The sequence below is a fragment of the Mustela lutreola genome, chromosome 3 (assembly GCF_030435805.1).
Source record: "Mustela lutreola isolate mMusLut2 chromosome 3, mMusLut2.pri, whole genome shotgun sequence".
Classification (NCBI taxonomy): domain Eukaryota; kingdom Metazoa; phylum Chordata; class Mammalia; order Carnivora; family Mustelidae; genus Mustela; species Mustela lutreola.
Window position 1 is genome coordinate 142,309,626 of NC_081292.1, and position 18,393 is coordinate 142,328,018.

Here is an 18,393-nt window from a genome sequence, read left to right on the forward strand (position 1 = left end):
GACGACGTTTTGTTGTTATTCTCTGTAAAGACAATCCAAATAGTTAACACGACAGCAGAAGAAGAGGGGGTTAATCTTTGAAGGTTTTCTGGTTGGTTTTGCTTTAATCAAAGAACAGCCAGACTAAAGAACCTGACCAAAGTTACTTACTATGAATTGAACGTGATACTTATTATGAACCTAAAGCTGCTCATTGGATTGTATAAATACGAGTACAAAGTATTAAAAAGATGTGTCTGTCTTTATTTTTATATGGCAAAATTTTCTGTGTGCTCCTCTTTGGAAAGGGTATTCCCATCAGTTATAAAACCGCTGTTCCAAATGTGGTAATTTAGATCAAGGTCATTACCAACCCAGATGACCAAACCTGAAAAATACTGTTCTCACGTCAGAGACCTTGAAGAAAGAACGCTCTAATGGGATTAAAATACCTTGCAAAGAATTACAACATGAACAGCTCAAGAAATCTTAATTTGTAAAAGGTCACAGAGTTACAAAAAACATCGCTCATTTCAGCTAATTAAATGAAATTTTAGTTAAACGGCACCTTTAAATATTGGTATTGCAGCTGCGAGTGCATTTAAATAGCATTTACGCAGATATAATTAGCACAATTAAACATGGGTAGAAGTGGAAGCACCATTCTTAATTATATTGATATAATCAGTTTTATTAATGCTTTATAGCAACAAAAGTGACATCTGACAGTAGCGCACAATTCATGACTGAACCTCATATTAAGCGTTTTAGCATATTAAGGAATCAAAAGCTAGGTAACTGGGGAAAGAAAGAAGTCAAATGATGCGTGCCTACCTGTGACGATCCCATAGTTGGGAGGTTCGAGAATTACTCCATAAAACTGGATGATGTTTCTGTGACTGAGGACACTGAGTATTTCTGCCTGCACAAAAATCAAATACAAAGTTACAGATGAAAGTCTCCTAAAATAGGTTGCCCATTCAATTTCCTTTTACATACATTTACGAAGATAGATACGTGCTCAACAAGTATGTACTGCTGATAGAACTCTGTGTTTCGCAGCCTTCTTAAAAGTTTGAGAATTTCGATTGAAACTTTCCTACATTTAAGAAATGGGGTTGAAGGGGCAGAAGCAGGGGTGCGTCCGGGCAAGCCAGCATGACAGGTAGTGAAGAGGGTGGCGGCAAGGTGAGAGGTCCTATCTGTTTAAAGAAAAGCGCTCTTCCTAACAGATGAATGTGTTTTTACATTCTGCATCCTGTCTCTTGTAGGAGACCGAACTTCTACTGGTTGGATGAAGAGTCATCACCAAATTAACGGAGGATTTCTGAACTATTGCTAAAACAGGTTCAGGTAATACCCATTGATATTATTTATCTAATTATTCAAAATATATTTTTGCTCTTATACTATATAGAGCAAAGTCCTGAAAAGGATGTAAGGGTGGGTTCCTGACCTTCAGTGGTGACCTGGCAAGTAGGGAAGTCCTACTTTACATCTGAAATGAATTAAATACCAGAATACTCTACTGCAGAGTGACATCATAAAAAAATAATAAATTTAATTTTTTAAATGAAAAAACAGAGATACTGCAATGTATATCTGCTAATGTCTATAAGAAGGGCATTCTCTAAGTTAACGAAATCACATGTACTTATTACCTTTATGGAGACAAAATACAGATGAATCAAGAATTATAAATACAATTAGATACAAAATCACTTAGGTACAAAAAAATTCAATATTTTTAAATGAAAAGCATGTTATTGGCCGGAAGTAAATAGGAGGTTAATAATTCCCCGTTCCAGGTAAGCAATTAAAGAAGAATGAACAGGGCTTTGTTAGAAAGGTGACAGTGTAAATCAGTATTATTTGTTACAAATTTTTTGTCACAGGATAAGAATTGAGATTTCTTTAAAACACTCCAAACTTGTTTTTAAGGTGGTACAACTAGGTACAAAACAGAAGTTTAAGTGTTGGCATGGGGTCAATATGGAATCAAGAAAAAGGCAAATTATTGACTGGATGAGATATTTATCCAAGGTTTCTTTGCCTATGTTTTCCTTTTAATGACATAGGTGCTGAAGGGAGCGATCAAAACACCCCTCTCACACTCTCTGAGTGCCTACTGTGTACAGAGGTTTTGTGTTCCTCAAACAACCTTTTCCCCATAGTTTAGCTTTCCAAGCAGAAAGAAAATACATTAATTGAGCAAGACAATTATTCATCCATATGGCAAGTCTATTCTTTTTTTTTTTTTAAAGATTTTATTTATTTGACAGAGAGAGAGAGATCACAAATAGGCAGAGAGACAGACAGAGAGAGAGATGAGAAGCAGGCTCCCTGCTGAGCAGAGAGCCCTATGCGGGACTCGATCCCAGGCCCCTGGGATCATGACCTGAGCCGAAGGTAGAGGCTTAACCCACTGAGCCACCCAGGCGCCCCATGGCAAGTCTATTCTTATTAAGAAATAATAAATGAACTTTATTCTTAAGACAGAGTTCGCGTGAGGGCCACCTGGGTGGCTCAGTCGGTGAAGCATATATCTGCCTTCAGCTTGGGTCATGATCCTGGGGTCCTGGGATCGAGTCCCGAGTAGGGTTCCCTGTTTGGCGAGGAGTCTGCTTCTCCCTCTGCCTCTCACCCCTCTTGTGCTCTCTCTCTCCCCGTCCCTCTAACAATAAAATAAAAAAAAAAAAAGTTCATATGATGTGAAATTTGGAAAACAAAGCCCCCCTATTTTTAACACGACTCAACTCCTTGTCAGTAAAGCATTAGAATTTAATGCAAATCAAGCTCTAATGTTTGGACCAGTGTTTATCAAAACAGGGGAATGTTATCCCATGCTATGTTCTGGTGAATTCTTTGGGGTATCTAAATTCTGTGACCATTAAAAATCGCTGGCTCAGTCAATAGAGCATGTTACACTTGATATCAGGTTGTAATTTCGAGCCTACGTTGGGTGTAGAACTTAAAAAAAGAGAGAGAGAATTTCTAAATCTTCGGATGGCCATTTTATAATTCAGCACCACATGGGATTTTCATTGTTCCAACTAATTTTCATGTTTACATTTAAGATATTGCCAAGTAATGCCTTGGAGAGACAGAATTTATCTTTCAAGTACTGGTAAACATATGCAGATGTTAAAATAACAACCATTATTTTGTGTCCCATTGTTATGCTCATTTAAAATTTTTTTACAGTTATGAAAAACTAAATTTTTGTGGTATAACTTGTAAGTAAAAGACAATTTCACAGAGTAAGACTTTCAGTTCTAATTTAAGAAACTAAGAATTTGATTTAACATAAAAACAACATAAGACTTTATAGAGTGCTGTACTAGTTCCGTAGAAATGGTCTTATAATAATCAGAGAGAGGCTAAATAAGTAAGTGGTATTTCCAATAAAGGAAGATCAAGTAATATCATGATGTTACCTACTCTAGCAAGCTTCAACAGAAGTAACTGTGGGATTGCACAAGTGACTAAAATCTATGCTGTAGCAATCAGCACCTGACAGCAAGTGGGTCTGTTCTGTGGATTTGCCTTTACAAGCACCTGCTTGCCAACAGTTCGTTAATGCAACTGTTACAGTAACAAAAAGCTTTTCTTTAAATTGTTGTTTTCCAGATTTATATTTTGGAATACTCTAGCAAACAGACTGCCCATCAAAATAATGGATTAGTGGTTTAAAAAGTTCACATAAGGAAACATACTAGTGATGAAGGCTAACTATAACGGTCCGGTCCGTTGTGCCAAAAGAAAAAAGTAATTTTTTACACTATTGATATCAACAAAAGTGATTTTCAGTAAATGTAATTTGATGAAAATTGTTCATTTTAGTTATTTTGTCTTTATGCTTTTATTTTTACTTAACTGAAAATCTGGTTTTGATTTTACAGGAGCTATAAGCATAAGGAGTTCCGGGGAGGCTGGTTGGCTCAATCACCAGAGCATGGGACTCTTGATCTCGGGGTTGTGAGTTTGTGTCCCATGTTGGGTATAGAGATTACTTAAAAATAAAATCTTAAAAAAAAAAAAAAAGCATAAGTAGTTCTTCATTTTATATTGTATATACTTAAGTTACAATGAAATAATAATTTTAATCAACATCAGGAATATAGATAACTTAATATTTCTATATAAAGAATCTATATATTTCTCAGTTTGCAAAACGCCACTCTAGGAACACAAACAGAGACGTGTAGGCCAGTGCCCACTGCAGCATTATCCCCAATAACCAAAACGTAGAAGCAATCCGAGTGTTATCAACTGATGGGCAGATAAACAAAATGTGATATATGAATACAATGGAATATTAATTTAGCTATAAAAAGGGATTAAGTTCTGATACATGTTACAATACAGATGAACCTTGAAAACATTGTGCTAAGTGAATAAGCCAGGCACAAAATGACAAATACTGCATGACCCTTCTTTTATAACATATCTTGAATTGTCAAATTCAGAGATAAAGAATGCAGATTAGAGGTTACACCAGTGCTAGGGGAGGATGGAATGGGGAGCTGCCGCTTAATGTGCAGAGTTTGTTTGGGGTGATGAAAAAATTTGGAAATAGGTCATAGTGATGGTTGTCCAACACTGTGAATGCAATTAATGCCACCAAACTGTACACTTAAATATGGTTAAAATGGCAACTTTCATGCTATATATATTTTGCCACCCCAAAAAAATGTTTAAAACATACAGTCAGAGGGGCACTTGGGTGGCTCAGTGGGTTAAAGCCTCTGCCTTCGGCTCAGGTCATGGTCCCAGGATCCTGGGATCGAGTTCCACATTGGGCTCTCTGCTAGGCGGGGAGACTGCTCCCCACCGCACCCCTCCGCTATCCCTGCCCGCCTCTCTGCCTCCTTGTGATCTCTGTCTGTCAAATAAATAATAAAAAATCTTTAAAAAAATACAATCAGAATGGCTAAAATTAATAAGTCAGGAAATGACACATGTTGGCAAGGCTGTGGAGAAAGGGGAACCCTCTTACATTTCCCGTGGGAATGCAAGCTGGTGTAGCTGCTCTGAAAAACAATATGGAGGTTCCTTAAAAAGTTAAAACTAGAGCTACCCTATGACTCACTGCTGAGTATTTACCCCAAACATACAAATGTAGTAATCTGAAGGGACACATGCACCCCAATGTTCACAGCAGCAATGTCCACAACAGCCAAACTATGGAAAGAGCCCAGATGCCCATTGATGGATGAATGGATAAAGATGTGATGTGTGGCTATCTATCTATCTAACTAGCTGTACCTACAGCACAATGGAATACTATGCAGCCATCAAAAAAAGAAATCTTGCCATTTGCAATGACATGGATGGAATTAGAGGGTACTAATAAGTCAATCAGAGAAAGACAATTATCATATGATTTCACTCATATGTGGAATTTAAAATTTAAAAAACAAAACAGAGGAGCATGAAGAAAGGGAGAGAAAAATAAAACAAGACAAAATCAGAGAGGGAGACAAAGCAGAAGAGACCCTTATCCACAGGAAGCAAAAGGGGTTGCTGGTGGAGAGGGGGTGGAAGGATGGGGTGACTGGGCGATGGGCATCAAGGAGGGCACGTGATGTAATGAGCACTGGGTGTTTTATGCAATGATGAATCACTGAACTCTACCTCTCAAATTAATAACACACTACATGTTAATTAATTGAATTTAAATAACATTTTAAAAATAGAGCTCTCAAAAAAATAAAAATGCTATTCTAGACTTCTGTAGAGATGATCATATTCTCTCTACATATATTTATATACATACATACATACATACACACATACATACATAATCCTCTCAAAGTTACAGAACTCAAGGTCTAAATATCCATGGGTCAATAAGTACTTTTTCAGATCATGATTTAAGGAAGCAAGGAAAGTCTATGGCAGACAACAACAATTTTAACTCTGGCTCAAGGACTCTCCATAAAAAGTCCCAATCTGATATAGAAGAGAGATAACTACAGTCTATTCACAAAAATGTCTTTATCAGAGCACAAAAATGTCTACACAGAAACTGTGTTTACAGTTAGGTATGTGACTGCTCCTACTGTTTCCAGCTTGGCTGGTTTCTTCTTCTCTCCCTCCCCTGCCTTCCTCCTCCTTTTCTTCTTCCTTTATGGGAAGGCTTACAAGCATTTCAGCGAACAGATCCAGGCGGGAGGAGGTATTTTGTTAGCTTTATTCTATCTGGCCTTTCTACATGTATATATGGACCGATGAGCCGTTAGATCAGTTTGTTGTTTTCAGAAGTCATCCAGCATACAGATTCCAAACAGACGAATCAGAGAGATTAGGTTAAATATTATAATTTAAATTAAAGGAAATTTAATGGAATATCATAATTTAAATAAATTTAAAGAAATTTAAGTTTTAATCTGTTTCCTTTAAAGTCTTAAAGGTCTTAAACAGTCTTAAAAGAAGATTTTAAATCAATTAGTATCTTCAGAGCAACCCCTTTCCTTCAATTCAAAACTTATCTTCTATTTTGGCAAGATTGCCTTTTTGAAAAACATTTAGATGTAATTGACAACATTGTATTATTTTCTGATGTAAAACATGATGATTCAGTATTTATATATACTGCAAACTAATCACCCCGGTAAGTCGTTAACATCCATCACCACACACAGTGACAAGTTCTTTTTTCTTGTGATGAGAACTTTTAAGACCTACTGCCTTAGCAACTTTCGGCTATATACTACAGTATTATTAACTGTAGTCACCATGCTGTATATTTCATCTCCATGACTTATTATATAACTAGAAGTTTTTCAACCTAAACCCAAATTTAAATGTTTCCTATTGGAGAGCTACCATAAAATCCTTAAAGATTCTGTTTCTATGGCTTCTTTTAAACTTTCTACATTCCATTGACATAGCCTCTATATGTATTTTTTTGATAAATATATATATGTATATTTTTGTAAGAAGGCTTCATGACCAGCATGGAGCCCAACATGGGGCTTGAACTCCCGACCCTGAGATCAAGACCTGAGCTTAGATTAAGAGTTGGACACTTAACCCACTGAGACAACTCAAGTGCCCTGTGATAAACAGTTAATAAAAAGTGAGTTTACTTCCTTTTTGAAAGAAACTAAAGATACTGACAGCACTCTATTGATCTACAGACAACACTAGCAGAAGAAATCATCTCTGAAGACCCATGTCATTAGCAGGCTCTATTTACATCTTCTCTTAGGAACAGGTTTTTCTCCCAAGCTGTCAACAGCTATTATCCTCCATGTAACAGCAGGATTGTATCCTCCTGCCTGTGATATGATACTGACAACAAAGACAGTAGGTATAATAAAATCCAAGGTACACGTCTACTGTCCACAAGTGTCAACTGCTCCTTCTTGCCCTCTTTAAATGACATTTAAAACATTCCAGGGACCCTGATTTCTGAGGTCCTGACCAATCCAAGATTCTCTGATTCTATCAGAGTATGATAATAAAAAAAAGAAGTGGCTCATTCGACCATTCAAAGGAAGTAGTGTCTTTCACATTGTGCATCCAAGGTCAAAGGCTTTCTCCAAAGAGCTCTGTCTCCAAAATACAAATATGATCCAAGATCAGTATATTCTCTCAAAGTTTAAGAAGACAGGAGATGACCCCATGTTTTTGTTTTTTTAAAGATTTCATTTATTTTCTTGACAGAGAGAGAGATATCACAAGTAGACAGAGAGGCAGGCACAGAGAGGGGGAAGCAGGCTCCCCGCTGAGCAGAAAGCCCGATGTGGGGTTTGATCCCAGAACACTGAGACCATGACCTAAACCGAGGGCAGAAGCTTAACCCACTGAGCCACCCAGGTGCCCAATCCCATGTTTTTTTAAAAAAGAAATTATATATGTAAGAGAGGCTAAGAAAAAATAAAATATTAGAGGCGCCTGGGTGGCTCAGTGGGTTAAGTCTCTGCCTTCAGCTCAGGTCATGGTCTCAGGGTCCTGGGATCGAGCCCCGCATCAGGCTCTGTGCTCAGAGGGGAGCCTGCTTCCCCGTCTCTTTCTGCCTACTTGTGATCTCTGCCTGTCAAATAAATAAATAAATCTTAAAAAAAAAAAAAAGACAAAGTATTAATTATGGTCATCTCTAGGTAGCAGAAAGAATCATAAATGATTTTAAATTTTTATGTATTTCTAAAATTCTCTACAATAAACCTTATAGATTTTTATAATTTTTTTTTCAAGATTTATTTGAGAGAGAGCAGGAGCATACTCGAGCAGAGGAATGGAGCAGAGGGAGAGGGAGAAACAGGAAGCCCCACAGGGCTGAATCTCAAGACCCTGAGATCATGATGTAAGCCAAAGGCAGCGCTTAACCGACAAAGCCACCCAGATGCCCCTAAACCTATATAATTTTTTCATCAAAAAAAGCAATACATGAATGCAATATATATGACTGGAAAATACAAAGATAAATACAAAGATATTTATTTGCATGGAAATTCTGATTTTTCTCTTGGATTTGATCAGGAAGAAATAACACTCTTTCCTCACCTTCCCAGAACTACCCTAGGTATATAAAAACTAGTTAAGTTAAGCTCTGAGCTGTGAGTTTCTCCTGACCTGGGTCTGGAGCAAATTCATGTTCACCTAAGTTATTCTTGAAGAAGGCCACAGGTCCTGAGAGGCCACAAGACCACAGATGTGGGCGCTGCGAACTGACATCTAGATTGATTTCAACCTACTCAGTATCTGCAGTTTTATTAAATGATCTCGTCTCCCTTCTTATATTTGCTTCTGCGGCTTGCTGCCCTTTAGAGAAGCCTTTCCTACGCTGCTCATCTTGTAAAATGCCTAGTACAATACTGCATGAGGGAGAAAGGTCAAATCCTTTATACATAGGAAGCAGTCAATCTCATCCGCAGAATGAACATATGGCATTTGATGATAATGACATTTAGTCTGTTTAAATAACTGCTACACAGAGTCCATGTTAGTAAATGTTTGCTCTGAACAGCAAAGTGAGAAGAGTAAAATGCCAGAGGGTGCAGACTGGCTTCAGGACGCATTCTGTTCTTTCACGTAAGGGTTGCTTCTAAGGCTGGTATTTCCTAAGAAGGACCGTCAATCAATTACATAACCACAGTAGAAGCCCCAGCCGAAATGTATGCTCACTGGCTCATTGCTGATTTCAACTTTCAGAATGAAGACTTGAACTTTGCCTCTGCAGTCCAAGGCAATCACAGGAGCACAATTTCTTGAGAGTCCTTTCCTGCTTTGCTATTCTCTAAGCATGCCCTTGCTTTGACATTGCACACTTTCAGATTCACAATGCAGAACCTGCTGAATCTTCAACGTTCCATTTCCAATTTTCTACCCGATACGTCTAACCATATAAAGCTGACCAGATTTGAACTATGTGGGTCCAATTATAGGTGGATTTTTTAAACAAACACATTACAGTACTCTAAATGTATTTTCTCTGCTTTATGATTTTTCCTAATAACATTTTCTTTTCTCTAGCTTACTTTATTACAAGAATATGGTATGTAATCCATGTAACATACAAAATATGTGTTAATCAACTGTTTACATTATCTGTAAGGCTTTCAGTCAACAGTAGGCTATCAGTAGTTAAGGTCTGGGGGAGTCAAAAGTTTATAGAGTTCTGACTGTGCTTGGGGCAGAAGGCTCAACTCTGTTTCCAAAATCACCTCTGAAGATAAGGTAGCCTTTTGTCAAGTCCACACACTTTTCATACCTACTGTTCTCCCTGAACCCCGAGGCAGATGCTCCCTGCTGTACAGTGATGTTTGTATGCCCCCCAAAATTCAGATGCTGAAATCTAACTCCCAGGGTCACGATATCTGAAGGGGGACCCTTTGGGAGATGATCAGGTTATAAGAGTAGAGCCCTCAGGAATGAGACGGTGCCCTTACAGAAAGAGACCCCAGAGTTCCCTCACCTCTTCCACTAGCTGTGGACACGGCAAGGAGACGGCCGTCTAGGAACCAGGAAGCAGGCTCGCACCAGACACAGAAGCTGCTAATGCCTGGACCTCAGACCCCCCAGCCTCCACAACTCTGAAAACTAATGTTTGTTGTTCATAAGTCCCCCTGCCTTTAGTTTTCTGTTAAAGGAGCCAGCACAGGTCAGTCATCCTAAAAGTCCACAGCAATTCAACCAGGTCTCTTATCAACAGGACTGTTCGAAAAGACACGGCTACTGGTCTCAGTATAGCATACCTCTTCTCTTTATCACCACAGAGCTCAGAACTATTGTACTTAGCAGCAGAAGGTAGGGGACAAAGGGAAATTCTTGATTAAAAAGCCCTACAACAGTATTTACAAGTCTTAAAGTCAACCCCTAGCTTTCTCAGAACTGGCCTTCTGCTGCAGCCTCTGATGATACAGATAACCAAGCCAGAGTGCTATTTCAGTCATCAGAAGATTTACATGCATCATACCACAAAAACCAGGGTCAATGCCAAGAAAATACTGTGGTTTTTGTTTTGTTTTGTTTTTTAAGATTTTAGTTATTCATTTGACAGACAGAGGGATCACAAGTAGGCAGAGAGGCAGGCAGGGAGAGAGGAGGAAGCAGGCTCCCTGCTGAGCAGAGAGCCCGATGTGAGGCTCGATCCCAGAACCCTGGGATCATGACCTGAGCCAAAGGCAGAGGCTTTAACCCACTGAGCCACCCAGGCACCCCTGTGTTTTTTTTTTTTTTTTTTAAAGATACTATTTATTGAGAGTAAGCAGAGGGAGGGGCAGAGGGAGAGGGAGAATCTCAAGCCATGCTCCACACTCATCATCACAGAGCCCAATGCAGGGCTTGATCTCACCACCCCGAGATCATGACTGGAGCCAAAATCAAAGAGTCGAACACTAAACTGACTGAGACACCCAGGTGTCCCCAAAGTACTGTTTAATTAATTGCATTTTTACCCCAAGAGTATCATGGTTAAGAACATTTTCCTAAAATAAAAGCTTGTTTTCGTATTATGTATGGCAAGCTGGAAAACCAGCCCCTCTGCTCCTAAAAAATTCTATGCCACCAGAACAACTTATAAAGGTAGGCTTGGATGATTTTCAATCCCATATTTAATTGCCAGAATGTCAGACACAGGTCATGTTCCCCGAATCACTTTAAGTTTAATGAGACCCATTCAATAACAAGTCATGTGACAAGCAGCAACCCTCACAGTTCTGTAGATTCTCTTTTAAATGCTGTCCTTCAGGTATTCAGGGAAATAAAGAAGGGTAAATGAACTGAATTCAGGCTCTGTAATATTATACAGCCCATATTCCTAAGGATGTTTGACATCATGAAGACTTTTCTTTAGAAGGAAAATGGCAAGAGATACTAAGAAAAAATAAGCCAATCATTTTGCTCACTCCTCATCAACACCCAGGAAGGAGCCACGTGGGATTTACTGCAGACATCACCAGTGCCAGGAAGCCTGTTGCTCAATGGCTTTCCTGGTGGGTTGCAGCAGACTCCACATGCAGCCACTCGGGGCAGCAGCCTGGGCTCTCCTCCAGGAATCAGGCTGCTCTCTAGTTAAGGACAACCCTGACTCAGGGCAGGCTAACCTGGTAGGACGGAAGGATAGCTAAAACTGAATGAGACGAACAGTGAAGACTGAAGAATGGGGATTTTAAGAGATTGTTCCAAAGCACAGAAAGGCTAACATTCTTCATGTTCATAAGAGAGTATCACTGTCATGGCATGAGAAAGTCAAACACATTATAAACAACTTGCATTCCGTTTGGGGGACAAAAGTTGTGCATGGTGCACTTCTTCATTCTTCTGTCTACATACAGTCCTGCCTAATTTGATGAGCTGGGGTAAAAAGAAAAAAAAAAAAAAAAAAAAAAAAAGGCACACTGCTTTTCACAAAACAACTCCTGTAATGTAACTTGGTCACTGAGATCATTTGGTGCTAAAATTACATACAGTCTCCACTCCCCCATCCCAAAGAAAGCCCTTGAATAAGCCTTGAAGTATGAACTAATGAAGGATTAGGCTTTTAAAAGACTGAACAGCAATATAATTTAATCAAATACGGGACAGGGGGGTGGAATTTAAATTCTAATTCCAAAATGGATGGCCCCAAAACTTCCTGGTCACTGTGGACCTTGTTCTCTTTCTAGAAAATGACTCGACTGGACAGAATTATCTTTCAGACTCCTTCATGCTTTAAATTTCTATCCATTTCTATAAAAAACTGATGACTTCGGGATGCCTGGGTAGCTCAGTCAGTTAAGTATCTGCCTTTGGCTCAGGTCATGATCCCAGGGTCCTGGGATCCTGTCCCACATCAGGCTCCCTGCTTGGCGGGGAGTCTGCTTCTCCCTCTGCTTGCTGCTCCCCCTGCTTGTGCTCTCTTCCTCACTTGCTCTGTCTCTCACAAATAAATAAAAATTTAAAAAAAAAAAACTTGATGTCTTATTAATAGTACGTTATACAGATTGGATACTCAATAAATCTTTGATAAACTGAACAGAGGTAACGGACTGTAGCCTGTTAGGACATCCTCTACAGTGAAACAGACCTGAGCATGAGTGGTGTCTCTGCCGCTTACAAACGTGCTGACTCTGAGGAAGTTATTTAAGCTGTCTGGGCCTCAGTCTCCTCATCTGTAAGATGGGGGCAGTAATCCTACCCTGTGCCCAGTAAATGCCAGGTGTTTGACCAAGGCTACTTTCATTCTCTGTCAGCTTTCCCCTTTCTTGATAATCAATCTATTCTTCAGACTCAAGTCAAGCTCCTGAGAAAACTCAGATCTCTTCCAGTAGTGGATTCTACTGCCATAATCTGCTTGTTTTAATTAACTTCATTTATTTTACTCTATGTGCCTTTCCATGTTTAGATAAAAATATTTCCATGTTTCTCCCTAATTATAGCACTTTAACATTTTCAAAACACTTGTCTTATAGGACCCTCACAAGTAAGTTAGCTATTTTATCGTGTTCAAGAGTAAAGAAATCTGGGTCTTGGAGTTAAGTTCATTTTCTAGGAGCTGAGTTGAAGTCTAATAAAATTTGAGTCTAGATTTCCTACCTCTGCCTCTTTTTATGTACTGCTTCCCTCTCTCAAAAAAAAAAAAAAGCCCAATAAAAATATGAGTCCTTTTATCTAAACCTTTTTTTATTAGAAGCTGCCCTTTCACAAAGAGATGCCAATCTGCAGAGCCCTCCACAGTAACAACTACCATTTAGCGAGTGCCTACTACGAGCCAGGCCAAGCACATTACATAGATTGAGACTTCAAACCCTCACAGCCTACCTTGAGCCTAGGATCTACTACTATTGCTCTTACTCAGGGGAAGACATCTCCGCACACAGAAATCTTAAAACTTGCCCAAGGGCACAATAAATGGCAAAGCCAGATTTTCAATGTAGGTAGTCTGATGTCCTGCTTACAATCACTAAACCATCCCGTTTTACTGCATAAACCTTATTTGATTATGGGATGGAATGTTAGTTTATAGAACATCCAGAAATTACAACAGGCTTAGAAAATTCCGAAGCTCTCTTTAGGTAGTTACACAAGTGTGAGAAACAATTCCTCATCGACTTCCTCTTAGGGACTCAGGGGCGGCCCCCACTACAAATTCCCATGCCTTCCTGACACTTGACTGTGCAGTTTCAAGTCAAAAACCAAGATCCAATTCTCCACAGGCACCAGCCTGTCAGGCCAGCTAGCAACAACCAAATTTATAGCTAATAAAACCAGTTAATTGCACAGCATGAAGTACCCTCTCTCTATGCAAAAATTACATGGTTAGGAATTTTGAGCGACTCTCACAATCTGATTAGCTAAGTGCTTTATAATATTACTCTACAGTGCAACAGAGTTTGATTATTTACATCCCATAAGAGAAATGTTTGCCACATTTATTATGGAAATCTGCAAAATCATTTAGAAGAATTCAGGCAAATTTAATTTTAAAATAGTCTGAAAAGTCCTTTAATATCTTGTAGATGACACTTAGACAGTATCTTGAATACCTGGATTCTTCAGCTAAATTAATGATCTCAGTATTTCTGGGTTCTGTCAGCATACTCAAACAATACCGAATGACAAAGGTATGTGGGTGACACCTGCCAGACTACGGATTTTTTTTTTTTTTTTTTTTTTAAGTACCAAACCCTAACAAATCATGGTAAAAATAATCTGGAGTCATAAACTAAGGAATGGAAGGGATCTGAAGTCTTCCAGTCTTTTCTCTCACTGCCCCCAACGACAAGCCCCACCTTAAAGCAATTCCACTCTTAAAGGCAAAAGAGCATTCTCCCATAAAGGTTTAGTGAAAAGAGCTTCCAATAACTAATAATCATCAGCAGCAACCACAACAACCTTTCTTTTTACTCATCCTCATACTGAAATGCAAGTCTGTATTGGTGCTCAGTAGGAGACAGCGAGAGAACTCTTGAAGGCTAATGTCTACTTTCCAGGGTAGTTTCTCCTAAGCCTAACCATTCTGATTCTTACCAATTTTCTTGCCGTGTCTGAAAAATCTTTTGGTTATCTACCTATGTCTATGCAAAGACAACAGTCATTCCGAAAACATAGTCAGATAACTGGCATTCGGTAGAGCTGTCAACCCCCCAATGTCGGGGTACATTGTAAACTTATTTATGGTGGTTCTCCTAAAACCTGTCTTGATATTCTGCTCCCACCTAAAAGAAAACTTTCGATGTTATTATGTAACTCAATGATATAAAGTTAGAATTCAAGTAAAATAGTCTTAGTAAAAGAAATATGTCTAATTTTCCTGAACTGACTTGATTTTATCCCACTGCTCCCTCCTGTGATTACTGTAACAACCTATCATGTTACATTTTTCAAGCTGACTGCTGGAAAGCTTCTCCCCAAATCTGTTGCCTACTTCTAAAAATAGAGAAAAACTCATGGGTGTGTTCTTATCATATTAACTTCATTCCTGCTTCCATTTTGTTTTTTTTACATTTGCTCTCTCTCCCATTTTCCTATTTTTAATTTTTTTAACCCCACAACTAGAATCTTTACTACGTGTTTTAAATCATTTCAACAAGAAAGCCATACAATAAAATAATATTTTGATGTGCATCTCAAATTCGAATCATTAAGATTCCTGGTGTACAGAGAGATCCTTGGTGGCCCATGAAATCAAAATTCAAAGACACACTGGTCTAACTAAAGGGTTACTGCTTGGTTACCTGTGTATTCAAATACATTTCCTAGACTTTCTCTTCTCCAGGAAACTACAGCATTCTGCTTTAGCAATCTGTCACGATCCCTTAGACTCTTTTCTTACTCACCCATCTCAAACATAGAAACCCCTCTCTGACCTCAACCTCTTATCCTTACTCCCATTAAAACTGCTCTTCATTTGATCCACTGAGGTCTCTTACCCTTAATTCCTTTGAGCTTTTCCTTTCTAATCAACTGAGTTCTCCTGAAAGAAAAAGATCCAAAATAACAGCAGTTTAAACAAAATAGTTTCTATTGTCTCAAAATAAGAAGGTTGTAGGAAGTCCAATATGGCTACTCTTCCACCGTCTTTAGCCCTAGCTTGCCTTCAAGGTTACCTAATGGTCACAATACAATTCCTGGGGTTCCAAACCATTATATATCCACATCCCAGGAAGCAGGAGGGAGGAAAGTGCATAATGGTTTCCCTCCTAGGTCAGAAAAGCCTGGGGAATGTAGCTTTGAGCTACAGCAGCACATCTAACAATCCATGAATTTTTTTTTTTTTAAGATTTTCTTTATTTATTTGAGGGAGAATGAGTGAGAGAGAGAGCATGAGAAAGGAGGAGGTCAGAGGGAGAAGCAAACTCCCCAAGGAGCTGGGAGCCCGATGTGGGACTCGATCCTGGAAGTCCAGGATCATGACCTGAGCTGAAGGCAGTTGCTCAACCAACTGAGCCACACAGGCGCCCCACAATCCATGAATCTTAAGGAAGACAAGGAGAATATACATTGGGAAAACAACTAATAGTGAATGCCATATCCACAAGTTGCTGGTGATTAAGCTTCTGTCTAACAAAAGGGGCCTCAGGATACTACACATAACGTTACACTCCTTGGTCAAATATTGCCAGGGTTCTAATGCTCTAGTACTCCCAGTTTCTAAGTATGAAAAGATTCAGTAACTACCTTTCTATGTTTCTCAGTGTTTTTATACAAGCCTTTATGACAGAAATGTTCTGAGACAATTAACATGATATATTTAGAGTCTGTACATTTATTGAAAGCGAAAAGATGATAGCAATAATTTTGAGTATCTCCAACTGGCTCCCCTTTGTACTCTCCATTCACCCAACAAATACTGTCTATGTCACAGGCACAATTTTTTGGTGCTGAGGATAGTGATGAGCAAGATAGCAAAATCCTTGCCTTCAGGGAGCTTACAATCTACGGGGGCGGAGGGGAAGACAGACAATGATGATATCAAAAGCTAAATGAGATAATTTTAAAAAGTCAACTATAATAAACCTCAAGTCTTATGTCATTTGGCTATTCTAACCCCTGTCATCCTCAGATTACTAGGAATACTCTCACACTGGGGAAACAGACATAACTGCCTTCAGCTTTCCTACCTTATGTTCACAGTCTTCCTTTCTGCCTCAGACCTCACCCAGACACCTGTGTTATTTCTATCTCCCTTTCTTCCCTCAGGATATGATGCACTGTCAATTATGTTCCTTCTGGAATCTTTAATCTCTTTACAAGTCTATCCTCTGGGTTTAAAATATGCTTGAGTTTCACCTCTCCAAAAAACAAGCAACTTTTCCTTGACTGCCATCTCCTTCTCAAACTACTTTCCTAAGCATCAAAACTTCTTGAAATAATATTTCATCCTAAAGTCTATTTCCTCACGTTCTATTCACCCCTTAATCCCATTAAGCTTGGCTGGACTTTTATTCTATTGTTAAAATTTCCCTAATAACTGAATTCTGATCTTTTAAATATTCTACACAGTTTCTACTCCGAGTTTTCTAGTTAAATACAACCAAGCTTCTTCCCCTTAACATTCAGATATCGTCTTGAGCTCCCATGCTTGTGTTATATCCTGATATGAATGAAAACAAGGATGAGACAGGCATTGTAAGCAAATGAGAAGAAATAAACCACTACCGTCAAGGGCTTGCATAGTATCAAAGGGAAAAGAGAAGTGCAGAACACCCATTTGGAGAACAAAGTGCTGTGGGGGATCCACATGCAGATGGTGAATGCACGGGCTAACGGAAAGCTTCAACTGGACCATGTAGAATGGTTTAGATGTTGATGGATAGCAGGGGAAGGTCTACCATCCCTAGCAGAAGAAACAGCAAGAGCTTTGGTGGAGAGACAGCATGGGGCAGCAAGTCTGGGAACAGCAGCCCTTCCATTTGGTTATGGATGTGAAATACGTGCAGGGAAACAGAAGTAGGCAACGGAATTGCTAACACATGACAACACAACAACACATGCCAAGCTGATGTTCATGTTGCATTTCACTAGGAGTAACTCCTAAAAAGCGAAAAAATGCTTCAAATGTTCAAAGATCTCTTTCAAAGAGATCAGTGAGGTCTACAGAGGTTAAAGAGTTACTAATTTATGACATAAAGGTCATGTGCCCCAACTCTCCTCTTAATGAAGTTATCCCCTTAGGGATATTCCAAGAAACAGACACCCCGCCTCTGACTGGACACTCCCAATGACAGGTAAACACCGGGGATGTTTCACTGGGAACTGAGAAATGATTGATCTAAATGGGTGAAACTGGAGATGGACAAAGCCACCCTACAGCAAAAGATCTTTCCAGGACCAGAGGACAGGAGACAATTTGATTCAAAGTATTAACATATTTGCACGTGCACATATGTGCATATTTGGTAATGGTTAGAGATGGTCAGCCACCATGGCCTGGAAAACAGTTGAAGACATTAAACACTGGCAGGGAGAAGAGGTAGGGGGAAGGGGTTAAGGCATCATAACTTCCCCAGGGAGAAGGCGCCTCCTGGGAAGGGTAGACAAATCAGACTGCTAGCAGCACATAGTATTAGAATACATTAGCGTCCCAGCAGCACATAGTATTAGAATACATTCACGTCCCATTACTAACTCCTCTTGCTATGAATCCACACTCATAAAATAATGTCTTTGTAAGTTTGTTTCCCATAGAACTCACCAACAAATAGAAATTTTTAAATTAGCAAACTGATTTTATTCTAAAGTCAAAGTCAAATATGTTAGTATGATTTAACATTCTGAGTCCGCCGCCCTGAAGCTGAAATTTCTGAGCACATAAAGCAGAAGCTACCTTACTCGGGATCTATTTGGGTAGCTACCAGCTTTGCCTAGGAGGCATATTTATTATATCCTTGGGAGCCTTAAGATCTCCTACAGCAGGAAACTACTTTTCATGATAGCCTATTCTAATCACTTCAAATTCTTAGAGCTGACTCACGAAACTTG

General features: G+C 39.1%; 1 protein-coding gene across 5 annotated transcripts in view; it reads right to left on the reverse strand.

Moving 5' to 3' along the window:
* The window catches only part of MAP3K20 (mitogen-activated protein kinase kinase kinase 20), a 179,032-nt gene that overhangs the window by 94,472 nt on the left and 66,167 nt on the right, over positions 1-18,393 (reverse strand). For all 5 annotated transcript variants that reach the window (XM_059167018.1, XM_059167015.1, XM_059167016.1 and 2 more), the window contains one exon: positions 814-901. In XM_059167018.1, coding sequence (XP_059023001.1) covers positions 814-901 — 88 coding nt within the window. The remainder of the gene's footprint in view (positions 1-813; positions 902-18,393) is intronic.